The sequence below is a fragment of the Hevea brasiliensis genome, chromosome 10 (assembly GCF_030052815.1).
Source record: "Hevea brasiliensis isolate MT/VB/25A 57/8 chromosome 10, ASM3005281v1, whole genome shotgun sequence".
NCBI classification, from domain to species: domain Eukaryota; kingdom Viridiplantae; phylum Streptophyta; class Magnoliopsida; order Malpighiales; family Euphorbiaceae; genus Hevea; species Hevea brasiliensis.
The window spans coordinates 82,380,464-82,403,440 of record NC_079502.1 but is presented as its reverse complement, the minus strand read 5'-3'; the positions used below and the strand labels follow the sequence as shown (position 1 = coordinate 82,403,440).

The window sequence follows — 22,977 nt, the reverse complement described above, 5'->3', positions numbered from 1 at the left end:
ATGTGATACTGTCATGCTAAGTGTGAACACAAAAATCTATTCAAAACAATTTATTCAAATAATTTATTGGAAATCTGGTAAATTTCTCAAAGTTATATCCAAAATTATAAATGGCAACACAATTCATATTTAACTCGAAAAAATCAAAATTTCAAGAATCATATATTTAAAAAAAAATTACTGTGCATAGACCTGACGTGAGTCGCCTCTAGGCCTTGACTCAGTCTCTCCAAGCTTTCAAGTCTTTTTCAGCTGAAACACACAGTTTCATAGTGTTTTAGTACCATATCTTAGCATAAATCCAAAAATAAATTTAACTTCACTTTTACCTAGCTTTATTGTGCTAAACTCGATGTTCTCAAAATTTTTATGTTTCGGGTTACTATTCACTACACTATTCAAGTCAAATTATTGACTTTCTAAAGCTTAATAGGTATGGGAACTCTAACTTCACCCACATACAACATTTTGGTCATTAAATTTGTTGGTTTTGGTCATTTTCTCAAAGCTTAAGTCCTTTAGGCAAAATTGTCAAATTTTCAGTTTTGGTGCTTCTAGTTGCACTGTTCCATTGGTCATTCTACTGTTGGAATTTGGCAAAACTTCCTTCATAGAAAATGTTCCTTATTGTCTTAAGTTTATTCTCATTTTTTGATCACCCCAATTGGAGTTTTATAGCTCAAGTTATGGCCATTTGAACTATGGCTACCAGATTGGAAACAACCCAGATTTTCTGAGCAATTTTGGTGCTGGTAGTTTTGAGTCACCAACTTGGGTGGCCAAATGACTTGGTTGCCGGCAGAATTTGGGTTTGTGTTCTTCATGAAAGTTTTAGGTCTATATCTCATCTAACCATTGGTAAAATTTCAGGTCATTTGGACCTGCCTAGCTCGAGTTATGACCAAATGAACAAACACTGTTCATTTGGTCAGTTTGTACAGGGCAGCCTGCACTTATCCAACTTTGGTCAATTTGTTCACTAGGTTTTGATCACTTTTTGGGCATGGTTCCTAAATGAAAATTGTGTCATTTTATGTCTATTTTCATCCCCAATTGGTGCCATATCAATTGGACTTGTAAAATTTCATTTTTGGTCCTTCAAAATTGACTTGGTCATGCTGCCAGCAGCATGACCACACTCCCTCCGAATTTAGTTTTAATTCCAATCATTCCAACACAACTCATTTGGTCATAAATGACCATTTTTCACTTAACAATATGTCAAAGACACCATTTACTCATTTCTTACATTTTTGGTTCATAAACCCTAATATTCAAACCCTAAGTTTGTCCAATCTTCACAATTCATGTAATCTAATTATACAATTCACATATATAACATCTATTCACCAATATTTCATGTTTAACCTAACTAAATACCATTAAAACCTTAGAGTTCTATGGCTGCCACATTCTTTCTTCCTTTATTTAAGCATAATTTCCTTTATTTCTAATGCAATCTCATCACACATAAACTTAAATTCATGAATTCCATAAGAATCCAAACTTGAAATTGCACTTACCTCAATTTGTAGATTTCCTAATTCTTCAATTCTCCAAGTTTTCTTTTCCATCTTGCTCCCAAAGTGTTTATCTAGGTCTAGGGATAAGATTTAATGTTGGGATTTAGAGGATTTATGGAAAGGAACCAAAGAATCCCAAGCTTTTCTTGCTTAAAAATGGTGGAGTAAATGAGAAAGAAAGGAGAGAGACTTGGACGGCAATATGGAGAAGAAGATAACTTTTGTTTTAATTTTTTTTTTCTTTTGTAACACCCCCGTTTGCATAGCCTGGTATATTTCACTGTTCCGGTGACCGGTGTTGGTCCGGACAATTAAGGGGATTAGAACCACACTTAAGTCAATTAGAGAAGCCATAAACACAAATAATTAGTAATGTTCAATTAGTTAACTATAAATAAGAAAAACAGAACATAAGAAGTTAAACGAGCCGAGAGTCACAGCGATGGGTAACCTCCTCGGGAACGACTGCGAAGTCGTTTTAAACTCAAATTTCGAACCGTAAAAAGTGACGCCGGGGTCCTTAAGACCCTTATGAATATATTGGAAAAGAGAAAATCCTGAAAAAGAACTGTTAAGTCAGTCAAATAATTAGGTCAGGGAGCGGAAAGAAATATGAAATTAATTGCAAACCGGGATGAACCAGCGAGGGGCAATTTAGTCAATTGACCCCGAGAGCTGACTCCTGACCTAACTGTCCAATAAAATTGGAGAAATAAAAATTTTTGAATCAAGGATTAGATTAAAGAACTAATAAGAAATTTAAGAAAATTGAAAAAGAAAAGAAAAAGGTTTATTGCATCATGTGGATGACATCATTGTGATGTCAAAAATCAATTTTAATTTTTCAACTTTTTTGACCAAGTCAAATACATAAAATTTCACTTAAAATACTTACAAATTTAGAAGGAAAAGTAATTTCTTCTTTAAAAAAATTCAGCCGGCTCCCCTTTCTTTTCTCTTTCTTTTTCTTTTCAATTTCCTCCATTAATGGTCATATAAGCTTCTTAAACCCTATTATTCCTTCACAAATTTCATACTCACCAAAGTAAGGTCTTGCTCTTTGGCTTTGATAGAGAGATTTGAAATAAGAAAGATAAAAAAGAAGTGAAGATTTGGAATTACAAATTCTGCTCAACAAGTAAGTCCCTCTCTCTAACTTAATTTGAGTAAAATGCATAGAAATGAGCTTGAATAAGTAGCAAATTACATAGAAACTCAAGAAATCACTCATGTATGAAGCTTTATGAAAGTTGATTTGCATGAAATTAATTAGGGTTTGATAGAAATTGTTAGAATTAAAGAGGTACTCATGCTTGATTGAGTAAGTAAGTGAGACTTGTACACTTAGAATTCATGAATTGAGGAAATTGAGGAATTAGGGTTCTTGACCCTTAGGGTTTTGGGAGAAAATTTAAGAAATTGGTAAATGATGACTTTGGTTTATTGTAAGATGAAAAATGGTCAATAATGACCAAAAGAGATGTGTGGGAATTGTTGGAATGAAAACCAAATTCGTAGGTCCAATGGTCATGCCGGCAAAGATGACCAAACCCACTTTGAAGGACCAAAACTCAAATTTTACAAGTCCAATTGATGTGCCACAAATTGAGGATGAAAATAGACATAAAAGAGCACAATTTTCATTAAGGAACCATGCCCAAAAACTGACCAAAACTTAGTGAACCAATTGACTAAGGTGAAATGAGAGCAGGCTGCCACTGCACAAACTGACTAAATTGGTCATAACTCGAGCTAGGAAGGTCAAATTGATCTGAAATTTTTCCAAAAATTAGATAAGGTATAGATCTAAAACTGTTATGAAGAACACCACCTAAAATTATGCCATTAACCCATTCAAATTATTGAGCAAATTTGAGTTACCAAACTTGCAACTCTGCAGAATTTATATTGAGCAGTAATGTTTGAAGGGTTATAACTCTCTCTACAAAACTCGGATTTAGGCGATTCTTGAATCGATGGAAACCTAAGACATAGTAGAACATTTCATGTGAAGAAAGTTAGGCTAAATTATGAACTTAAATTGATCAAATTACTGAACAAATTTGGACCAAAAATCTGCCAGAACCAAAATCTCAGTATGAACAGTGCACGTAAACAGTAATCTTATTTTGGCTATAACTTGAGGTACAAAACTCCAATTGGGGTGATCCAAAAATGAGAATACACTTAAGACAATAAGGAACATTTTCTATGAAGGAAGTTTTGCCAAATTCCAACAGTAAAAGGGCCAATGAAACAGTACAACTTAGGACTCCAAAACCGAAAATTTGCAATTTTGCCTAAAAGACCTAAGTTTTGATAAAATGACCAAAACCAACAAGTTTAGTGACCAAAATGTGGTATGTGGGTGAATTTGGAATTCCCATACCTATTAAGCCTTAGAAAGTCAATAATTTGACTTGAATAGTGCAGTGAATAGTGCAGTGAATAGTAACCCGAAACACAAAAATTTTGAGAACGTCGAATTTAACACGTTAGAGCTAGGTATAAGTGAAGCTAAATTTATTTTGGATTTATGTTAAGTTCTAGTACTGAAACATTATAAAATTGTGTGTTTCAGTTGAAAAGAATATCGGGAAGGAACCCGAGGAACCGAGTCGAGGCTAAAGGCGACTCATTTGAGGTTTGTTCACAACATCTCCATGCTTTAAAAATTCATTGATAAAGTGAACGAAATATGTATTCTACTTGTGCTTTGAAATTGTTGAAAGTTTATTTGTGACATTATTTATGATGTTTTGATTAAACTGTGAAAGTTATTGTGTATATTTGAAATAGCAATGTGACACCCCTTACCCGACTACAGTGTAGCCGAGCAAGTTATGCCACTCAGTGTGCCGAACACTCTATTTTATCTTAATTCATTTTTATTCTTCCTTTTGAATATAACTTATGAAATATAATTCATTTATTGAAATTGTAATTTATTTGAGGTTTCGAAAATTTTATGGAAAATTCGGCAGAGTACCGGCTAAAAATGGAGAAAACAGTTCTTCGGAACCTGTGAAAAACACTTCCAATATTCACATTCAATCATTTCCAAACTCCAATATCAAAATCTCATCAATATTTCTCAATTTCAGTTCTCAACATTTGTCAACCATTCATTTCTCAATCATTCATCCATCTCATATGATACCATGCATATATGATAGATAAACATTCACTTTTCCATTTACAACCACACATTTCATTATTTACATGAATATCAAAATATATTACATAAGTTCAAATACATATGAGAAAATAAAATCAATTACAAAATACCAAAATGACATCTAGCGTCCTACCAATGCACTGCTGACAGTGAGGTGACACAGACACTATGCAGAGCTGCAGGATGGACTTACTCAATCTGTGGTATACTGGCTCTCGATCAGTATCTTCAAGCACTCACGTTGCAAAGTGACGCGCTAAGCATAAAGCTTAGTGGTGCAAATAATAAAATAGAAAGAAATAATATGAAAATAAAAATCATAATTTCCTTGCTATTGCGTTCATGAGAAATGAATAATTACTCACTTAGTGTTTAGTCGAGGGCTAATTACGCTTTTATGATATTAACTTCTTCATTAATTATAAATTTATTTTTATTATATCGTAATCATTCCTGATATTTAGATTTAGTATTTTCTTTAACAATCATTTCAATTACACTTATACTTTTCCATGCCCAAGTAACCTATACAAATTGACCGGATCGATAAACGGGTAAACTAGCACCGGGTACCGATTACCTCGCCATCACACCATCGGTCACAATGTGTCTCCGGTGTGCAAACAGAATGGCTAATAAGCCATATAAGCAATAAGGCATAAAGCCAAGTAAATCATCATAATCAGGTATAGCCATAGGCTATCACATCACGTAATGGCAATGAAGCCATATATCATACGCAAAGATCGCTATCGTAACCCTATTGGCATGCCAACCTATCCAAACCAATCACATTAGGCCTACTAGGGCATTTGAAACTTTTGAATTCTTCAATTTTTTTGAATTTCAAGTTTTTATGTCACTATTCACTTCAATAGTCAACAAAAAGTTGACTTTTGCATAGAACATAGGTGCATTGGTTTTAACACTCCCAATGTACCCCATTTTGCATTTAAAACTTGTTAGTTTTGGTCACTTTCTCAAAGCTTAGGTTATTTTGGCAAAATTGCCAATTTTTGGTTTTGATGTCACTATTCACCTCATTGGTCAACAAAAATGTTGACTTTTGGGTAGAAAATATGTACATTGACTTTGGCACTCCCAATATACCACATTTGGCATTCAAAACTTGTTGGCATTCAAAACTTGTTGGCATTAAGTGTTAATACCATTTCTAAGTTTAAACCAACACAAGCAGAATTTTCAGTTTTGGTGAGTCAACTTCACTATTCCATTGGACACTGTTACTGTTGGAATTTGAAGAAATGTAAAACATGAAAGTTGTTCCTTATTTTGTCTAGTTGAATTTCCTTTTTTGAATCACTCCATTTGGAGTTTTGTAACTCAAGTTATGGCCAAAATAAGTTTACTGTTCACGTGTACTGTTCATGCTGAGATTTTGGGTCTGGCAGATTTTTGGTCCAACTTTGGTCAGTAATTTGATCAAGTTAAGTTCATAATTTGGTCTAACTTTCTTCTTATGAAATGTTCTACCATACCTTAGGTTTCCATCGGTTCAAGAATCGCCTAAATCCGAGTTTTCTAGAGAGAGTTATAGTCCTCCAAACATTGCTGCTCAAATGAAAATCTGCAGAGTTGCAGGTTTGAACAGTAACTGTGACTGCCATTTGGGTTAGGTTTTAGTCATAATTTGGGGTAGGTTTCTTCATGAAAGTTGTTTGTCTATGTCTTAACTTGTTGCTGTAAAAATTTCAGGTCAATTGACCAAATCTACAGTGAGTTATGACCAAATGAACAGTTACTGTTCATTTGGTCAATTCTGCAGAATTCAGTGCAGGGTATCCGGATTGGGGCCAAGTTTTGGTCCTCTTGCTTTGGTCTTTTGGGCATGGTTTCTTCAGCAAAAATGTGCCATTATAAGCCTAGTTTCATGTCCAATTGGCCAAACACCAATTGGACTAACACAGCCCAAGTTATGGCAGTGCAAAGGGACTGAATTTTCAGTCCCTATGCTGCTGTCCTAGGGCAGATTTCACTTTCACTTTACCATACTATTTTTCAGTTCTAATTATGGTCAACATACCTAAAATGGTCACTAATTGACCATTAAAATGTTCTCTAACCATTTCCTAAGCCAAGTCACATTTTCACCTTTCCAAACCCTAATTCAAATTCATGGTTTATGCCATGTATCTTAGTAGCTACCAATGCATTGCTTATATGTTTATAACTTCAACATGGTTTCTATTTCACTCTAAGCTCATCAAATACTCCTACATATTCCTTTTCTAGGGCAGCCAACATTCAAGAGCTCATACACATAGGTTTTTGTTCATTTAAATTACAAGTCTTACTAAATTTCAAGTCCAAAATCATGAAATTTAAGAGTTTTATGTTTATAGTTGCACTAACCTCAACTTGAAGAATCTCCAAGCTTGCCAACTTTAATTTCTCTTCTCCCTTTTGCTCCCAAACACCTTAGCAAGCTTCTAGAATAAATTTTTGTGTTGAGAACTTGAGGAAATATGGTGGGAGTTTAGGGCTTCATGAGCTTGCCAAGCTCATCAATGGAGGGAGGGGAAAATCACGTTTTGGTGAAGAAGAAGAAGAATGGCTGCTGCTCACGTTTTTCTTTCCCTTTAGTCCATTTTTTAGTCTCTTTTAAGTGTTTTAAAAATGCTTGTTTGAATGCAATTGGTGGGGACTTGTAAGTGACATCATAAAGATGTCATAAATTGCTTTTTATGGATTTTTCTTTCCTTTTCTTTTCTAATCATTTTCAATTCAATTTTCAACAATATTTATTCACATTTTAGATCATAATAATTATTTACTTAACTGGACAAGTCGGCCAAAAATCACCTCTGAAGGCGAAATGACCAAAATGCCCTCCGTTTGGCTTAACGGGTCAAAATTGTCTGTACCGATTGAAAATTTTTTCTAAGTATTTTCTTGGCATTCTAATGCCATGGGAGCCTCAATAACCCTTCTCTGGAGTCCCAAAAATTATTTTATGAATTTTTACCCGGGTCTAGGGCTCCTCGTTGCGAGAACCGCAACTTCCCTCCGGTTACCCATCGCTAGGGCACCGGCTCGTTTAACTTGGTTGTATTTTATTTCAAAAATTTTTACTAAATTTTTCTTATTAATATTTGAGTTAATTATGATTCCCGACTTTAGTTTAAATATTTTTCCGGACGTTCTAGCTGTCCGGACCGACACCGGTCACCGGAACAGTAGAATGTACGGAGTTGCTACGGGGAGGGTGTTACAAGCAATGTTTAGCAAATTGTTGAGATAAGTTTTGAAACCACAGTGTCATGACCATATATTTGAACACCTCACTAGCACGACTAGTGGGGGTAATTAGTTTCGAATTTTGATTCCTTCTCTGGAGAAGTGTTGAGGTGTGCCAGTAGAAGAGGATGTGAATGGATATCCATATATTTGAGCTAGCTAGCCTTATGATATGATTTCTCTTTAGCCTCTGGCTATTGAGATTCTATTTATTTCGAATGGCATGATCTAACTGTGGGTTTTATGAAATGTGTTTTGATACTTCGAAATGAACGTGGTTTGCATTAAAATCTCATAATTCATGTTTTGTATTTAATGCTCATGTTTAGTCAAATTTTTGAATAAATGTGATTTTATTTTTGCATAAAGATTATTTTAGTATGTTGTGCACCACTGAGTCCTAGTACTCAGCGATGGCTTCTATTGCTGTCGCAGATACAGAGACTAGAGGAGCAGCAGACTGAGCTGCTGAAGTGTGAAGAGCTATCAGCCTAAAGTCATCGGGTATAATTTATACCCTAATTGTAAATATTTCTTTTGATGTATATATTGCACATAAATGTATGGACATGTAAAAATGGGTCTTGAGCAGCTTGTACAAAATCTGTATAAAATTTGTAATAAACTTTAGTTTGGATTTTCTTAATGTAAATTTTTGTATGATGTATACATAAATTGTTTATCTTTAAAGAAATATGAATGTATGAAATTGATTGACTGTACCTTGAGGACTATTGAATTTTGAACTTGAGAAATTGTTTGAGATTGAGTTTGAAATTGAAGCAGTTGTTGAAAAAATTTTTAGAAGTGCTTTTTACAGGTATTTGAAGAACTGTTTTCTCAAAATACAGAGGGAACTCTGTCAAAATTTTTATAAAATTTGCAGAAAAATAAAATGGGCCAAAATTTCCAACTAGCTTTTCACTTAAGTACATGTTTTAAATACTTATTAGAAATGCTCACCACTTACCAAAAGTAAGAAATTGTTTTAAAATCCTTTGTAGGGTGCTTAATGAGTTATCGGTAGGTGAAGTTCGGTAGTTCATTAAGTATTCTACGGGATCATGTTATGCCTTACAGAGGGGTAAGGTGTGACATGTTTTAGTGGTATCAGAGCAAGTTTTTAAAGTATGTTTTAACCTATGAATTTGTGTCTTTTCTTTGTTAAGTATAACTGGTCAATGTCCATAATTGTTACATACAGTGCATTACATCATGAATATGAACTAACGGAGGGAAATCTCCATGTGTTACTTGTTCAGGAGATACCCTACTCCAGACTGTTATGGAAGAAGGGGATCGCTCAGTTGAGCAGTCTGTTGAAGCTGAGGCACAAGGGGAAGCCCCAGCTTTACCGAATGTTAGTGGGTCAGCAGCACCAGCCCCACAAATGCCGCAGTTCCCTGCACAGTTCGCACAGCAGATGGCGGCAATGTTTCAACAAATGGCTGGGGGTATGCCTGTTCAAGCTCCACCCCAACCACCTGTGGCACAACCACTGCCTCCAGCCAGACAATATGATAAACTACTGAAGTATGGGGCTGTAGAATTTAAGGGTACAGTGGACCCTTTAGAGGCAGAGCAATGGCTTGAAAGAATGGACAGAGTGTTTAAGAAACTGCACTGCCAAGATGAGCTGAAGTTTGAGTATTCCGTGTCTCTACTGCAAGGAGATGCGTATGATTGGTGGAAGACCATCCCCCACAGCTTGGTTGAACCTCCAGTGCTGACCTGGGATGACTTCATCAGAGAGTTTAGACAAAAATACATCCCAGATGCGTATGTTGACCAGAAACTGCAATAATTTTTGAGTCTGAAACAAGGAAACCGATCGGTGGTAGAGTATGAGAGGGAGTTCTCCAGCCTGAGTCACTATGCGGGAAGCCTCCTTACTACCAGCAAGGCAAGATGCAAGAGATTTGAGACGGGTTTGAAGCCCAGCATAAGGATGCAAGTTGTGGGATTTCGACACAACAACTTCTCAGACCTTATGTCGCAAGCACTTGAACTGGAGAGAATTGAATCAAAAGTAACCCCAAGGAAAGAAAAATAAAAAAAAGCTGAGAAATCAGAAAAAAACAAGGGGGAAAAATCAGTTGAACAGAGTTCTGGTGCTACCTCTGGAAAGAGAAAGAATTTTAGTGGACCCAGCAGGGGTTGAGGTGGAAGATTCAGTAGGGGCCGATTCTCCGGACAGAGACCCCCTAGGTCAAGTCAGCAGTCAAGCAGGGGTTCATATTCTGCCCGCCCCTGTGAGACTTGTTGCAAGATTCATGGGGGGGAGTGTTACTGGGCCACTGGAGCCTGCTTTAACTGCGGAGGCAAGGGCCATATAGCTAAAGACTGTACTAGTGCTCCGAAATATGGTCCAGCTCCTACTACAGCCGAGGGATCTATTCAGAGTCCTGCTCCTAGAGGTTCACAATCTGTTGGCAGAGGAAAAGGCAGAGGTAGAGGCACTGCTTCAGGCAGTCAAGGCACAGTTGGTCAGTCAGGACAAGGAAGTGCTTCGACCAGAATCTACACAATGAGACAGCGAGAAGAGGCTGAGACTTCTGATGTGGTAGCTGGTACATTCTCTATCTCTGATCAAGAAGTATTTGTGTTGTTTGATCCGGGTTCAACCCATTCATATGTTGGTGCTAGCATAGTTAGTTCACTTGCTGTTCCATGTGTGCAAATGGGTTTTGAAGTGCTAGTAACTAGTCCATTAGGACAAGAGGTCCGGGTCAACAGAATTTATAGAGACTGTCCTTTGGTAATCCAAGGACATGTTTTCCTGTCAGACTTGATTGAAATGCCCTTCAGAGAGTATGATATCATCTTGGGCATGGATTGGTTAGCCAGGCATCACGCCATGATTGACTGTAGACTGAAGACAGTCACTTTTGGTCTACCTCTGTACGGTGATATGGTAATACACGGGGAGAGGCATTTACTGCCATCAAACATCATTTCGGCTGCACTAGCCAGAAGAATGATCAGAAAGGGGTGTGAAGCATACTTGGCACATGTAATAGACACCCAAGTGGGGAGTCCAGCACTAAGGGACATCCCTACTGTATGTGATTTTCCGGATGTGTTTCCTGATGAATTACCAGGATTACCTCCAGAAAGAGAGGTGCAGTTTGAAATTGAAGTTATGCCTGGTGTGGACCCAATCTCCATAATGCCATATAGAATGGCACCTGCAGAATTAAAAGAGTTGAAAGTACAATTACAAGAGTTGCTTGACAAGGGCTTTATCCACCCTAGTGTGTCACCTTGGGGAGCGCCAGTATTGTTTGTAAAGAAGAAAGATGGAACTCTCCGATTATGCATCGATTATCGGCAGTTGAATAAGGTGACAATAAAGAATAGATATCCATTACCTCGTATTGATGACTTGTTTGATCAATTGAGGGGTGCAGCTGTGTTCTCCAAAATTGATCTGAGATCAGGTTATTATCAGCTGAAAGTACAAGAGCAGAGTATTCCTAAAACTGCCTTCAGAACCCGTTATGGCCATTACGAGTTCTTGGTCATGCCATTCGGGTTAACTAATGCTCCGGCTGCTTTTATGGATCTGATGAACACTATCTTCAGACCATACCTCGACCAGTTTGTTGTGGTATTCATAGATGATATATTGGTCTATTCGAGGAATGCAGAAGAGCATGATAGACATCTGCGGATTGTACTACAGACTTTGAGAGAGAAACAACTATATGCTAAATTGTCGAAGTGTGAATTTTGGCTGAAGGAGATACCCTTTTTGGGGCACATAGTATCAGCAGAGGGCATTAAGGTAGATCCAAGTAAGATTGAAGCTGTCTTTAATTGGAGGCCACCTAAAAATGTCATAGAAATTCGCAGTTTTCTGGGTTTAGCTGGATACTACAGTAGATTTGTGAAGGGATTCTCCATGTTGGCATCTCCATTGACCAAGCTGCTTAGAAAGGATGTGAAATTTCAATGGACGGACAAATGCCAGCAAAGTTTTAATGAATTGAAGGGATGTTTGACTGAGGCTCCAGTCCTGACTTTACCTACTCCAGGTAAATAATATACAGTATATAGTGATGCTTCTCACAATGGGTTAGGCTGTGTATTGATGTAAGATCGAAATGTCATTGCCTATGCATCACGCTAGCTAAAACCGCATGAGAGGAACTATCCAACACATGATTTGGAGCTTGCAGCTATTGTGTTTGCTCTTAAGATCTGGAGGCATTATTTGTATGGGGAGAAGTGCTACATCTATACAGATCATAAGAGTTTGAAGTATTTGGGTACCCAGAAAGAGCTGAATTTGAGATAGAGGAGATGGTTAGAGTTGATAAAAGACTACGATTGTCTGATAGACTATCAGCCAGGGAAAGCTAATGTTGTGGCTGACGCCCTAAGTCTCAAGACTATGGCAAGTCTACGGGTTACTCCTTTGTCTTTGGTACATGAGTTAAGATCATTGCATGCCAGCTTAGAGATTAATGATGATGGGCAGACAGCAGTTGCATGGCATGTACAGCCAGTGTTGATTGATCAGATTAGAATGGTCGCCGTAATGATCAAGTATCGAATTTGATGGAAGAAGTCAGCAGGCAATAAACCGAATTCTCAATCGAGAGATGATACCATCTTGCTACACGAGGCGTAATATGTGTTCCCAATGATGTTGATTTGAGGCAGATCATTTTGAAGGAAGCACATGAGTCTCCTTTTGCCATGCACCCTGGTGGCACAAAAATGTATAGAGGGCTAAAGGAGCATTACTGGTGGATGGGTATGAAAAGAGATGTGGCAGAGTTTGTATCCAAATGCCTAACTTGTCAGCAAGTAAAGGCAGAGCATCAAGTACCTACTGGGTTGTTACATCCACTACCAGTACCAGAATGGAAATGGGAGGGAATAATGATGGATTTTGTGATGGGACTTCCGAGGACAAAGAAGAGTTATGATGCAGTTTGGGTCATTGTTGACAGACTGACTAAGTCTGCTCATTTTCTGCCAGTCCGAATGGACTACAGTTTAGAAAGATTGGCCAAGTTATACATCGATGAGATTGTGAGACTACATGGAGTGCCAGTATACATCGTGTCAGATAGAGATCCTAGGTTCACTTCTAAATTCTGGGGTAGTCTTCAGAGAGCCCTAGGAACTAGATTGAACTTTAGTACTGCATTCCACCCACAGACAGATGGCCAATCTGAGAGGGTAATTCAGATCTTGGAGGACATGCTACGGGCTTGTGTGATTGAGTTTGAGGGTAGTTGGGATACACACTTGCCTTTGATTGAGTTTGCTTACAGCAACAGCTACCAATCAAGCATTGGGATGCCTCCATATGAAGTTTTGTATGGAAGAAAGTGTAGAACCCCATTGTATTGGGATGACGTGGGTGAAAGAAAGATGATTGGACCCGAAATTGTTAAGCAAACTGAGGAGAAGATCGGGGTGATCAGAGGTCGACTTAAGACTGCATCAGATCGTCAGAAGTCCTACACTGATCTGAAGAGAAGAGATATTCAGTATGCAGTGGGTGACAGAGTTTTCCTCAAGGTTTCTCCTTGGAAGAGAATTATGAGATTCGGCAGAAAGGGGAAATTGAGTCCTCGTTTCATTGGGCCATATGAGGTTCTGGAAAGAGTGGGTCCTTTGGCATATCGGTTGGCACTACCTCCAGAGTTGGAGAAGATACATAATGTTTTCCATGTGTCTATGTTGAGGAGGTATCGATCAGACCCATCTCATGTACTACTAGTAGAGGAAATTGAAGTGAATCCAGACCTCACATATGAAGAAGAACCCATAGAGATTCTAGCTTATGAGGTGAAGCAGCTACGAAACAAGCAGATACCATTGGTAAAAGTGCTGTGGAACCATCATTCGGGCCAGGAGGCTACTTGGGAACGAGAAGAGGACATGAGGAGACAACACCCACAGCTGTTCAGAGATTGATACCAGGTAAAATTTCGAGACGAAATTTATTTAAGGGGGGGAGAATTGTAACACCCCCATTTGCATAGCCTGGTATATTTCACTGTTCCGGTGACCGGTGTCGGTCCGGACAATTAAGGGGATTAGAACCACACTTAAGTCAATTAGAGAAGCCATAAACACAAATAATTAGTAATGTTCAATTAGTTAACTATAAATAAGAAAAACAGAACATAAGAAGTTAAACGAGCCGAGAGTCACAGCGATGGGTGACCTCCTCGGGAACGACTGCGAAGTCGTTTTAAACTCAAATTTCGAACCATAAAAAGTGACGCCGCCGTCCTTAGGACCCTTATGAATACAGTGGAAAAGAGAAAATCCCGAAAAAGAACTGTTAAGTCAGTCAAATAATTAGGTCAGGGAGCCGAAAGAAATATGGAATTAATTGCAAACCGGGATGAACCGGCGATGGGCAATTTGGTCAATTGACCCCGAGAGCTGACTCCTGACTTAACTGTCCAATAAAATCGAAGAAATAAAAATTTTTGAATCAAGGATTAGATTAAAGAACTAATAAGAAATTTAAGAAAATTGAAAAAGAAAAGAAAAATCATGTGGATGACATCATTGTGATGTCAAAAATCAATTTTAATTTTCTAACTTTTTTGACCAAGTCAAATACATAAAATTTCACTTAAAATACTTAAAAATTTAGAAGGAAAAGTAATTTCTTCTTCTTTAAAAAATTCAGCCGGCTCCCCTTTCTTTTCTCTTTCTTTTTCTTTTCAATTTCCTCCATTAATGGTCATTTAAGCTTCTTAAACCCTATTATTCCTTCACAAATTTCATACTCACCAAAGTAAGGTCTTGCTCTTTGGCTTTGATAGAGAGATTTGAAATAAGAAGGATCAAAAAGAAGTGAAGATTTGGAATTACAAATTCTGCTCAATAAGTAAGTCCCTCTCTCTAACTTAATTTGAGTAAAATGCATAGAAATGAGCTTGAATAAGTAGCAAATTACATAGAAACTCAAGAAATCACTCATGTATGAAGCTTTATGAAAGTTGGTCTGCATGAAATTAATTAGGGTTTGATAGAAATTGTTAGAATTAAAGAGGTACTCATGCTTGATTGAGTAAGTAAGTGAGACTTGTACACTTAGAATTCATGAATTGAGGAAATTGAGGAATTAGGGTTCTTGACCCTTAGGGTTTTGGGAGAAAATTTAAGAAATTGGTAAATGATGACTTTGGTTTATTGTGAGATGAAAAATGGTCAATAATGACCAAAAGAGATGTGTGGGAATTGTTGGAATGAAAACCAAATTCGTAGGTCCAATGGTCACGCTGCTGGCAGCATGACCAAACCCACTTTGAAGGACCAAAACTCAAATTTTACAAGTCCAATTGATATGCCACAAATTGGGGATGAAAATAGACATAAAAGAGCACAATTTTCATTAAGGAACCATGCCCAAAAACTGACCAAAACTTAGTGAACCAATTGACTAAAGTGAAATGAGAGCAGGCTGCCACTGCACAAACTGACTAAATGAACAGTAACTGTTCATTTGGTCATAACTCGAGCTAGGAAGGTCAAATTGACCTGAAATTTTACCATCAATTAGATAAGGTATAGATCTAAAACTTTTATGAAGAACACCACCCCAAGTTATGCCATTAACCCATTCAAATTATTGAGCAAAGTTGAGTTACCAAACCTGCAACTCTGCAGAATTTATATTGAGCAGTAATGTTTGAAGGGTTATAACTCTCTCTAAAAAACTCGGATTTAGGCGATTCTTGAATCGATGGAAACCTAAGACATAGCAGAACATTTCATGTGAAGAAAGTTAGGCCAAATTATGAACTTAACTTGATCAAATTACTGAACAAAGTTGGACCAAAAATCTGCCAGAGCCAAAATCTCAGTATGAACAGTCGTGAACAATAATCTTATTTTGGCTATAACTTGAGCTAAAAAACTCCAATTGGGGTGATCCAAAAATGAGAATACACTTAAGACAATAAGAAACATTTTCTATGGAGGAAGTTTTGCCAAATTCCAACAGTAAAAGGGCCAATGAAACAGTGCAACTTAGGACTCTAAAACCGAAAATTTGCAATTTTGCCTAAAAGACCAAAGTTTTGAGAAAATGACCAAAACCAACAAGTTTAGTGACCAAAATGTGGTATGTGGGTGAATTTGGAATTCCCATACCTATTAAGCCTTAGAAAGTCAACAATTTGACTTGAATAGTGCAGTGAATAGTGTAGGGGTGGGGCGTGAGGCGAAATATCATCCATTAGAATTATATAAAATGCACCAGGTAATGCCCAGGAAAGATGGTGGAGTCACAATGGTCTCACTTAAGTACCACCTCCTTAGACAGCATTTCCTAGACATGCACTTCATACAATCCTAATAGAATCAAACCACCGGTAAGTACCGTCTTCCCATAACACTACCACGGTACTAAGGATTTATGCCACAAAGGCATAGATAGACAGGAGTCGCCACCCGGGTAATAACCGGGACATATTCAGTGTTTCTTCCGAGGGTCATGGATGGCAACTTACTCCTTGCAGAGTTTCCACAACCGTCATTACCATAGCCCAATGTCTAGGTTCGGGATAGTGGGTACATAAGGGGAAGGTGTTATGCACCCCTTACGCCTGGTCTAACCTCGTTAATTCGAGTGCCAGTCCTCTACTAATGTTTCTAGAAGTCTTGTTTATTATTCCTTTATTAAACTTTATCCTAAAAAATGCAATTCTAATCCTACACACGCAAGTAATTCACAAAAAGGGTTGTTGTTTACACACAATTTTCATGCACAAGTAATTCCTATCTATGGGGTTGCTAATTTATTAAATGATATTTACCAGATGACTAAAATTAATTTATTATTGGGAATTTAATTTACAAACAAATTCAATTTCAAATAACCCTATGTTTCTATTTAACCTAATTAATTAATTTTCACCAAGTTACCCTAAGGATAATTGAACTAAGTTAATTATGTACATGTGTAATTTATTCTAATATCACATAAGTCCCAAACAATCACAACCTAATAAAGATTTCTAACATGCAAATTTATTTTACAATTACCAAGTATTAAATTAAATTTATTTTACATGCCAATATTAGTTTAATTTACAAACAAGATTAATTTTAATTTACAAAGTATTTATTTAAATTAATTACATGCAAAAGTCAGTTAAATTAAAAACAAAGTTAATTTTAATTTATCAAATGAAAGTTCTATTATTACTACAATTTCATGCCAATGGTTATTCGAGAAGTTTAGAGCTACTTACTTGTTGATAAATGCAGTTGCCATTGGGGTAAGCTACCCTTAAAAAAAGGTCTTCTCTTCTAGTATGGCAATGATATCCCTGGCTTACTCCCGTTTAGCTCCATATAAGCTCCACGCAAATGCCCTCTTTGGTACTTACCTTAGGGCTATTTACCAATTTTGTTTGTAATAAAAAATAAAGAAACTAAAGAAAATAAAAGAAATAAAGAGACAGAAACTAAACATGTGCAGAGTTGTGTATCCCCTCAAATTAAACATGATTACATGATCCATATGAACATATAAAATAAATTGAAGACAAAGAGCATATAATTAAAATATTGTGTGGCATAGATCTTGAAAAGAAAACAATAAAAAACTGACCTTATAGAAATCTTGTATGCAAATCTTCTTGAAGAAAAGAAAAAAAAAATAAGAAAGAACTCAAAGAGTCTTGAATATCTCTAAATTTCCTATAGCTCTGAATTTTCTCTTCCTCTTTCCTCCCATCATCCTCTCCTTCTCTTCTCTAGTAGGGTATTTATAGGGTTTTGGGAGAGAGGTGTGATAGGGTTTGGAGTCTTAGGATGATAAAGTTTAAATGACTTGAACAACTACAATTGTAGAATTCGAATAAGACTGGGAAATGGGTGAGGTGTTTCAACCAATAGGAAGACAGGAAAAAATGGAAGGCACCAATAGGGAATGAGGAAGAGGTGTGGTAGGATTTGGAGTCTTAGGGTGATAAAGTTTAGATGACTTAAACAACTATAATTGCAGAATTTGAATAAGACTGGGATATAGGTGAGGTGTTTCAACCAATAGGAAGACAGGAAAAAATGGAAGGCACCAATAGGGAATGAGGAAGAGGTATGGTAGGATTTGGAGTCTTAGGGTGATAAAGTTTAGATGACTTAAACAACTGCGATTGCATAATTCGAATAAGACTAGGATATGGGTGAGGTGTTTCAACCAATACGAAGACAGGAAAAAATGGAAGGCACCAATAGGGAGTGAGGAAGAGAGTGGGGCCAAGGAGGAGAGAGATATTTTGTTATTTTAATTTTTAGAAAATAATTAAATGGGTCCCATTTAAAATTCCTAACTAGGCTTTCTTAGGCCCATGGAGCCCAATTAAACTTAATTAGATCCATTTAAAAAACTACCCATATTAAATTTAAACAAAATAAAATTTTATTTAAATTTAATTAAATTAATTTTCCCAAAACTTTATTATTATTTTTATTTTTTCAAGATCATGCCACAAAATTAATAATTCAGCTCAATGCCTCCAATTACATCTTACAGTCATATAATTTTTCATCATCGGGTTTCCCACGGCCTCAATGCACATACTCATCACAGAATAAGGGTCTACAGTTTGCCCCCCACTTTGGCGAAAGTTGAAATCCATGCGAAAGCATTGCTCAAGTTTCGTCAAAGTGAAACTCGAATTTCTAATAACTATGAAACATTGGCTATGAGGATCAAGTATATCTTGCTCGGTCGACATACTCTATATTATGAGACTAGCTACGGTCTCATAACAGTAATAACTGTGTCATGTGAAAAATGAGTGTATCTTGCTCTGTCGATACACTCTGCGTCATGAGACTAGCTACGGTCTCATAACAGTGATAACTGTGTCATGTGAAAATTGAGTGCATCTTGCTCTGTCGATACACTCTGTGTAATGAGACTAGCTATGGTCTCATGACAATGGCAACTGTGTGATTTGAAATGTTGTGGATTCGTATTTAGGACCGCAGTCCTAAACTACCTACGTATCCCCCTCATTATCCTGAGGAAGAATCAGACCCACTCGTAGTTCGACACTTGAAACTGTGGTGATGCATGTTCTTCTACGCCTTACACACCTACAGGTGACATGTTGATGCGTGTTCTTCTACGCCTTACACAACTATGCCATATGCCCTAAACAACGTCTAAGGACTTACCAAAAAAAAATATCTGTCATGAAATGTTGTGGGTTCGTATTTAGGACTGCGGTCCTAAACTACCTACGTATCCCCCTCGCTATCCTAAGGAAGAATCAGACCCCCTCGTAGTTCGACAATTGAAACTGTGGTGATGCATGTTATTCTATGCCTTACACATCCACAGGTGACATGTTGATGCATATTCTTCTATGCCTTACACAACTATGTCATGCGCCCTAAACAACGTCTAAGGACTTATCAAAAAATATCTAATTCATGATTTGAAAAATTAGGATGACTAGGTCTCATAACTCTTTTTGTGATTTTTGTGCTTCTTGTATGCTACTTCCTATCATGGGCATGCTGATTTTGCTAGAGATTCTAAAAAAACTTAGTCCTCTCGAGGACCTCTTTTTACAAAAACTTTCTTTTAGCCTCCAAGTTTTTAGAAGAATTGTTCACCAAAAAGACTTCCTTAAGGTCACAATACAATTTCTCTCTGATTTTTCTTTTCTTCTCTCCCCCATGGTTTCTCGCTGACTCATTTCTCTTCCATGAACTCCATTCTCTGTGCTCTAACTTTTGCACGAAATGTCCTTTCGGATTTTCATCTCAGCGGGCTTGCTCTAACTTTTGCCTAAGTGGCCCTTCCGGGTTTTCCACCTAGCAAGCTCCCCTTTTTTTTTTTTTTTGAAATTAGACAATTACCAGGACATTCATATCAAGCACCTATATTGTCATGCTCAGAAGACATAGATTAAATCAAAACAACGCAGTTCAATTACTTAATCATTTGATGTATCCCTCAAGACACAAACATTCACGATCATAATTAAATAAAACCCATTCCTAGTCAATGCAATAAAAATTTCTTTATTTATTCAGGTACACCATTACTCCCTCTTACATTTAGTTTTGCCAAATTTCTAACCTTCCATACTTAGAAATAAGCTTTATAACCTGCATAATGACCTTTTCAGGTTTTCCATCCAAATCTTCTCTCATCTCTCCTTTTGCCTAGACTGCCTTTTGCAGGTTTTCAATCTAGCATTTTTTTTTTCTTTTCTTTTCTTTTTTTTTTCTTTGACCCTTATTTTTGCCTAGACCGTCTCTTATAAATTTTCAGCCTAGCGGGCCTATCTCACACAAAGTACCGTTTGAGCTTGTCTAAGTTGACTGGTTCTTGAAATTCATTCCCATCCAGTGCGATATTCTTACAAAGACCTCGACAAGATCTTTTTGACTATGTATGGACCATCCCAGTTTGGCTTAAACTTTCCTCTTGGATCAAAAGGGATGGGCCGAGCTTGTTTCAAAACCATGTCTCCCTCTTTGATCTTTCTTGGCTTCACCTTCTTATTAAAGGCCCTTGCTATCTTCCTTTGATAAGCCTGCATATGATACAAGGCTCGCATCCTCTTCTCATCAATCAAAGCTAGTTCTTCATATCTTTTCTGGGCCCACTCATTTTTCGGAATCTTAGCTTCTAGTATCACTCTCAAGGATTTGACCTCTAGCTCAATGGGTAGCACTGCTTCAGTCCCATACACTAAAGAGAATGGAGTTGCCCCTGTGGATGTTCTTGTAGTAGTGCGATAACCCCAAAGAGCATAAGGGAGTTTCTCAGGCCAATCCTTATAGGTTTCAACCATTTTTCTCAGAATGGTTTTCACATTCTTATTTGCTGCTTCTACTGCTCCATTAGTCTGTGGCCTGTATGGTGAGGACTTGTGATGCTTAATCTTGAATTCGGTAATTAATTCTAAGAAATCACCTTTGAATTGGCTGCCGTTATCTGATACTATCTCATGGGGTACCCCAAACCTGTAAATCAAGTTCTTTCTCACAAACTTACTTATCTGCTTAGCCCCTACTACTTTATAAGATTCAGCTTCAACCCACTTGGTGAAATAGTCAATTGCCACAATGATAAATCTATGGCCATTAGAAGCCGTGGGAGAAATCTTCCCAATAATGTCTATGCCCCATATTGAGAATGGCCACGGTGAAGTCATGCTGTAGAGTTCACTGGACGGTAGGTGATTCAAATTCCCATGGATTTGGCACTCATGGCATCTTTTCACAAATTTAGCACAGTCAGTATCCATGGTAGACCAGTAATAGCCCAATCTTAAAATTTTACCTGCTAATACCCTTCCGTTCATGTGAGGACCACACACTCCTGCATTTACTTCCTCCATTATCTGCTCAGACTGCTTTTTCGTCACACACAAGAGCAATAGTCCTTCGAAGAACCTTTTGTAGAGTTGCCCCCCAGCCAAAGTGAACTGAGTGGCTAATCTATGAATTGTAGCTCTATCCCTACTATTGGCTGACTGTGGGTATTCTCTTACCTCTAAATATCTTCTTATGTCCTCATACCATTTCATCTCATCTTCTAGATCTAAATGTGCTATTATTAACCCTTCATAGCATGGGATTCTACTCCTCATCAAGATAATCTGTGGTCACACCGATCACCCTTCTCCCATAAGGATGCCAGCGTGGCTAGAGCATCAGCTATCTGGTTCTGAGCTCTAGGCATGTGCTTCATTGTCACTTCCTCAAAGCTAAATAATAGTTTCTTAGCATACTCCAGGTATGGCCTCAACTTTTCTTCTTTCAATTCCCATTCACCTTTAACATGGGAAACCACTAGCATTGAATCTCCGAACACCTCCACTTTTTTAGCCCCAACAGCTATTAATGCCTCCAGGCCACAAATGCAAGCCTCATATTCTGCAATATTATTAGTGGTTGGGAAACATAGCCTTTTTGACATTAACAATTATTCTCCATTCGGTGCTTCCAAAACTACCCCTATACCGGCTCCGCTCTTATTCATGGCCCCATCAAAGTACATTTTCCATGGCTGGACCTCTATTAGCTTGAGACTCTCATCCGGGAAGGCTGTTTCGACTTCTTCCCCTTCATTAACTGGATTTTCAGAAAGAAATTCGGCCACTACACGCCCTTTAATGGTTTTTCGAGTCTCATACACAATATCAAATTCAGACAATAGGACCAACCATTTGGCCAATTTTCCAACTAGCGTCGGTACTTCAAATAGGTACTTTAAAGGATCCATCCGGGATACTACAATAACTCGATGAGTCTGAAAGTAGTGCCTTAACTTCTTAGTTGCCCATACTACATGCATGTGTTCTTTCTATTAGTGAATAATTCTCCTCATAAGCAAGGAGTTTCTTACTGATGTAATAGATGGCTCTCTCCAGATTCTCTACTTCTTGTGCCAACATTGCCCCCAGGGCCATGTTTTCCACTGATAGGTAGAGGATTAGAGGGATGCTAGGTATGGGTGGTGACAAAATTGGTGGATTGCTCAGGTACTGCTTTATCTTTTCAAATGCCTCTTGACATTGCTCATTCCACACCACTGGCTGATTCTTTCTTAGTAGCTTAAAAATTGGTTCATAGGTAGTTGTGAGCCTAGCTATGAACCTACTGATGTACTGTAATTTGCCTAAGAAACCTCTAATCTCTTTTTCTGTTCTCGGGGCTGGCATCTCCTGGATTGCCTTCACCTTATCTGGGTCAACCTCAATCCCTTTCCTACTGATCATATGTCCTAACAGTTTGCCTGAAGTGACCCCAAACACACACTTGCTAGGGTTCAGTCTCAATTTATACTTGATGACTCTCTGAAAGAACTTCTCTAATGCCTCAAAATGCCTCTCCCTAGTTGGGGATTTTACTACCATGTCATCCACATATACTTCAACTTCTTTGTGCATCATGTCATGAAACAACATAGTAGCCATTCTCTGATAAGTTGCACCAGCATTTTTTAGCCCAAAAGGCATGACCTTATAACAATAAGTCCCCCATTCAGTGATAAAA

At 37.5% G+C, this 22,977-nt stretch overlaps 1 protein-coding gene across 1 annotated transcript; it reads right to left on the bottom strand.

Annotated features, from left to right (window-relative positions):
- Nucleotides 1–21,568: 21,568 nt before the first annotated feature.
- On the bottom strand, nt 21,569–22,204 carry LOC131169376 (uncharacterized). Its single transcript, XM_058128597.1, has 2 exons — nt 21,943–22,204; nt 21,569–21,855 (listed from the first exon to the last, which is right to left on the bottom strand). The coding sequence occupies exons 1-2, from the start codon at nt 22,202–22,204 to the stop codon at nt 21,569–21,571; spliced, it is 549 nt and encodes a 182-aa protein (XP_057984580.1).
- Between the last annotated feature and the right edge of the window lie 773 nt (nt 22,205–22,977).